At 40.8% G+C, this 5,963-nt stretch overlaps 1 protein-coding gene across 1 annotated transcript in view; it reads right to left on the minus strand.

The window, feature by feature from the left end:
* Positions 1-617: 617 nt before the first annotated feature.
* The window catches only part of LOC101854403 (somatostatin receptor type 2), a 76,637-nt gene continuing 71,291 nt past the window's right edge, over positions 618-5,963 (minus strand). The window contains exon 4 of the mRNA XM_005095603.3: positions 618-1,984. Within this exon, the coding sequence (XP_005095660.1) occupies positions 1,225-1,984 (760 nt within the window). The 3' untranslated portion in view covers positions 618-1,224. The remainder of the gene's footprint in view (positions 1,985-5,963) is intronic.

Raw genomic sequence — 5,963 nt, forward strand, 5'->3', positions numbered from 1 at the left:
GGACGTCTTTCGCAGAGGCCTCGAAACAAATGTACACATTCAGGGATCGGGCTCAAAACAGTCAGAGTTTAAGTATTCAAAATGCACCATATATATTTGATACATTGATACGTTATCTTGGTTCAAAGTGCCAGTTTAAATTGAACACAGATTTGTTTCAAATAGAGAATGCAACTTTACTGCTAAAATTATGATGAAACCGGAAACTTGGCAATAATCACAATAAAACATTTTTTGTCCCGGGATGAGGTGGAGGGGAGGGGAGAAAAAAACAATGCTAAAAATATAAAAGATGTCCATATTGGTTGGCAGGTTGAGGGGGGGGGGGAGTAAACAGTGAACATGAATTTACAGAGAAAAAATCGGTGGGGACAAGTTTCAAATTGGTTACTTTTGTTCACAGTCCAGAAGTAAGACACAAGTTAAAAAGTTCGCCTCACGGCATTCTTCCTGCAGAGACACACAATTAATTATTTTGAAATCGTATTTTCCGTCATCCATTGGTTACCTAGCATGACGTTTCAGAGAAAAATCCTGCGATGCGTGATAAAGGAAGTTACCAAGAAGATTATCCAAATACTAGTGTCGATTGTGAAATGAAAAAGGCGCGAACGTAATCATATTATTTTTTTATTCTAAACTTTGGTGTTTTGAGTACTGAATCTGCAAGAACTTATGTTGTGGCCTTGCAAATAAAATAAAAAATAAAATACTTTATTGGCTCTTTTGGCTCCTTTCTCGCTCACACTCAGTCGTGAAACCAGGTATCTGCACAATACTTTTATACAGGGATGTGAACTTGAACCAAACTAGTGTCTTATTCAGAAGTTAATCTCGAATCATCTATTCGGCTTCAACTAGGGATAAGCTCTGACTCTCATTCTTACTCGATGCACATTGCATGCCTTGCAAAATATACATTTCTGTATGCTTTTGTCTCCAATAGCATTGCCCTACTGTCAAGGAAGGCCACTGTCTGTCTCATATCCCTCTCTGACTGGCGTCAATCATCCCCACTCTTGCGCCTGTCTATGAGCAGGCATTCTTCTTGTTAAGGCCTACTCGTGGATTGTGCAATGGTGCTGTTAAGGCTTGTTCGTGGATTATGTCATATTTATAATGAACACATAGTTATGCCTAATTACACAAAAAAATTAGGTAAAAGGTGGAAGTAAAAATACTGCTATTAACAAATTTGGAAATGATGCAACACCCTTAAACATCTCATTGGTTCGATGGGCCGGTTGTGGCGTCTTCCTTCTGGCTGGACTCGGAATACTGTGACATCTCGTACGACCTGTTGCTGAGGGAGAAGGCCCGGCGTCGGAAGAACCCTCCCTTCTGGCAAGTCTTGAAGGTGAGCATCTTCTTGACCTCTTTACGGAAGTTCCCCGATGTGAAGCTGTAGATAAAGGGGTTTGCCACGTTGTTCATTATGGGGAACGTTTTGGCCAGGTCGTAGAGAGCTTTGGTCCATGGACTCATTGACCCTTCCACGGAGGGGTCAGCCATGGACAGAATCAGAGTGCAGAAATATGGCGCGTAACTGGCAAAAAACGCGACAGTCACAGCGATGAAGACGATTGCCGAGCTCCGCATCACCTGGCTCTGTTTCTGTTTTTTAAGCACCTCGCCGGAAGCGGCGAGTGATGGGCGTCTCTTCAGCTCGTCGTGTTTCTTAGAAAGCTGGTGAAGTTGTCGGACGATCTTGAAGTAGAGAACGAAGAGGGTGACGGTGATGGAGAGAAAAACAACAGCCAACATGGATGCGTAGAGAATGAAAACGGTTGTGGATTTGCTCTCGCTGTGGATGAAGCAATAAGAGACCTGGACGCCGTAATGCACAAAGTGGATGGTATCACGGCCAAAGATCCATCCTATGGGGATGTTCAGGAGGAGCGACACGAAGCAGCTCGCAGCAAACAGTTTTTTGGCCAGTAGAGATCGGATGCCGGTCTTACGGAGCAAACACAGTTTCATGAACCTGGCGACGGAAAGGAGAAGCGTTAAGAATAAATATAATGCTGTGTGAAAAAAAAATTGGAGGGAGGGGGGTGGCGTTGAAAGAGCATGATCTTGTGTAAGGGCGAGGTGGGCATTGAAAATGAACAAAATATTAGGTTGAATAGGGGGCTTGGGGGGGGGTCCAAAATAATGAGTTATATTCTATATACATGAATAAAAGATGATAAATGTACGAGATACTATGTAATTTCGTACTGAAACAAAAGAACACAAGAGCAGAAAAAGCCATAAAAATAAATGATCTGAGCATAAGTACAGTTAATTACAATATTATTTTGAAAAAGAACAGCGAGGAAAGATGAGAATATACACCGCAAATGGCATTAGAAACTGTAATGATTAATTATTTTTACTTTAAGTGAAAAGAAATTTTTCAATGTTGCACTTTGATGATGTAATATGTTTTCAGCGCGGTCAAAAATTCGTAGTATAACTTATTGTCAAATGTTTCCTCAATTATCGGACATAACGTCTCCAACTTTTGCACATGATTTTTATCAGTTTGTCTCAACAGATCAATATTTTTGTAAATACCCGTTAGCTGCGTTTTAGAAAATTCCTTAATAAATTATACTAGTTTAAAACATCCGAGTGTGCGGTTTCTACATATTTTAAAAGACAATATCGTTTTTAAAAGCAACTCTGCCATTATGCTTAATGGGTGCATGTTTTGAGAATCTCTAGAGGAAAAAAAGTGTCCACTATAAAACAATTTTTGTTACATGTTCTACACTAAAAAATGTCATTGGTGAGCTTTGACGTAGGGCATGTGCGTTTGCAAAATGTGTGTGAGAAGCGGGAAGTGCTGTGAATAATACCGTTTTCTGCATGACGAAGATTTAAAGTATTTTATATAAATTTATGAAGAAGATTTGTTAATCTAGTCCCAATTTCTGTGGGAAAAAAATATAATAAATAGCATTTATGCTGCGCATTTCCATTTTCTACAATAAAATGCTCGATGCGCATTACATTAATAGAAAATATCACACGTTAAAAGATTAATGGACATGTGTGTACGTAAAACGTACAATCTAATACTATGCATATATATATATATATATAATATGTAAATGAATAACATTTTCTGTAAGAATAATAGTCACACAGTAAGCCTGGCAATGGCTAAGTTAAGACAAATTGATACAAACTGTTGTGCCAAGTATGGCTGAGACTGATTCAACTTTTAAAGAGATATTGGGGGATAGATTGCGCCACGAATTTTTGACCCCACTATAAATGTTCATGAACACATCATAATGTCACGGCGTTTTCTTGCGGCTCTTTGGTGATCTTTCTTTCGGTTCAACAAGTCTTAGTGTCCAGTATACCATATCAGGGTTTTGTCTTCGATGAAAAGCAACGTATTAATGTTAAGCAAACAGGAAAACACAAGTTTTTAAACCCCAGTAACACATGATAGAAAGACGAACGTATGACTAAACTAGTAGTTGAGAGGGCGAGAGAGAGAGAGAGAGAGAGAGAGAGAGAGAGAGAGAGAGAGAGAGAGAGACAGACAGACAGAGAGAGAGAGAGACAGACAGACAGACAGACAGACAGACAGACAGACAGACAGACAGACAGAAAGACAGACAGACAGACAGACTGACAGACAGACTGACAGACAGAGAAAGAGCGAGAGAGAGAACGAGAAAGAGAGACAGATAGACAGACAGACACAGGCAGACAAAACAGGCAGACATGCAGGCAAAACTTAATTGTTGATTGTTTAATTAAGAAAATAGATTGAAAGAGACAGAAATGTTCCTGGCCATTTTCATGATTTATTCCATTTTGGCTAATTCCCACTCAGACATAACTGTGACCCTCAAAGATTCAGCTCCTATTCACTCCAGGGGCTTCAAATGACTGGCATCTCACACACGGAGCTAAACAAAGGACAGCCAAGACAGACTGAGCCAAACAAACCTCTCAAGCATCCAATTTCAGGATTCTCCCCGCGGTGAATGTCCTTTCTAAGAGAACGTTTTCTCATGCGAAGCATTCCTGTGCCTTAACAAAAAGGGACCTGTCTTTCCCAGAACTCCCTCCAAGTCTCCATCTCAAGCTGTTCACCCTTATGTGTCTTTATGTTCATTTCCTCCCCTCTTTTCTTTCCTTCTCCCCCACTCTCTAGCCTTCCCCTCCTCACCTCCCCCTCCCCCCTTCCATTCCATGGCCTTATGGTCTCTCGTATGCTATTGATATGATAGCAGTTTTTGTAACTGACTGCATACTTTATTTATCCGTCCATCTGTTTTGCCTGCCAGCCTGCGAGACAGCCTGTCTGTCAGTCATCATTCTATGGTCAAAGTACACTCACTTTTTTCTTAAGTGTTTTGATTCAACACAAAACATCAAAAGGAGTTTTTAACTTAATTGAAAGTAATTGCCAGCTGGAATGAGATTTATAACGGTGTGATCAAAATGTTGTGCATGGCTATAAAGCTTTAAAGTTAACTTCGGCTGTCGATTTGTTTTTATAGTTTTAGGCCCCGGTTGACACATCTAAGCACTTTATGAGGCCATAATAATTATACTTCGACCCTGGTTCTCCGGTCGATCCGAGTGTGTTCTCTATTTGTTAGTCTATTCCTCTATTTGTTGATTTCTCTGTCGGACCTGGATCGACATAGTTGGAACAGATCCATAGCTGCCCCAAAACTGTCCCCTGTTCCCCCCCCCCGCCCCCCCCCCCCCCCACTCCCTCCCAAATGTTGCTGAAAACGACGACGATGATGGTTTACAGCAGAAGGACATAGCAAGAGGCTCTGTTTTAAATGTTCTGCCCACGCGCTGATGAGACTTTCGCGTGCCGGGCAAGAAGCCAAACAATGACATAATAGATCCTGCTGGTGGGTCGTAAAGCTTCTAAATTTTATTCTCGGGGAAGATTGAAAGTTTGGAAATAAGGACAGAAGAGAACTTGACCAACATGGAACAGTTAAGGTTCAATTCCAAACGCTCTTTGGCGGTTTTTTTATTATGGATTTTTTTAGGGGTAGGGGTCTCTCCCGGAATACTTCCTCTGTGCCCAATATCGTGTCAAGGGAATCAGCGTCCTACTGAATTAAATGTATCACAAAGCAGCGGAATCAGGCGCTCTTCAATTTTTGGGCAAATGGAGTTATAGGTAGTATCTTAAAGGTTATTCATTTGCCTTGATGTGGATGAAAAAAAAATATCAATTTATCTTGAAGAGAAGTCGAGATATTTTCGATTGAAAGAGGCGGAGGCGCCTGGTTTAAGAAGAAAGAAAATGGCCGCCAAAGTTTGGGGATTTCAATACCTAAAGAGTCCTTGGAGACTGCAGGTTTACTTTTTTGTGTGCCTTTAATGAACGTTGCTCCACACAAAACTTTTTGTAATGATATACTAGGCGTTGAGCAAAAATAAAAACAGAAATTCGAAAAAAAAAAGTATAAACTGGCAGAAAAATGCCGATTTCTCGGATTTCATTATTTTGACGAGTGCCTGGTTTCACCAAGATGCCTCACAAATTACTTTTCATCTAAAACAAATAGACATTGGCTCTGGTGGTGTGGCAGTTAAACTCTTTACCATTGCACGCAAAAGACATGCGCTCGGTTCCCGCGAGAGTGTTTTTTGTGTTTAGTTTGTTAAAATCGAGTACATAGTAATATTCCCGCCAGTCTGCTGGGACATAGCATCTCTTTTAGGCTTGTTGGACTTCAGGCAGCGTCGAAGTAGCCTGCCCCCTAGAATATCAATGGGGCGTAAAGCAGGCTTCCAATCACAGTTTGTTTTGTTCGAATAAAACAAGAACTAACCGTTTGTTGCTGAAATCGAAGACTGAACAATGGACAGCAATGACTGACTGAGCCAAGCAAATTTCACAAGCATCCAATTTCATGAATCTCCCACGTGGTGAATATGAATAATAATGAGAAGAAGGGAGGAGGAGGAGGAGGAGGAGG

This window comes from Aplysia californica, unplaced genomic scaffold (genome assembly GCF_000002075.1).
Source record: "Aplysia californica isolate F4 #8 unplaced genomic scaffold, AplCal3.0 scaffold00108, whole genome shotgun sequence".
NCBI classification, from domain to species: domain Eukaryota; kingdom Metazoa; phylum Mollusca; class Gastropoda; order Aplysiida; family Aplysiidae; genus Aplysia; species Aplysia californica.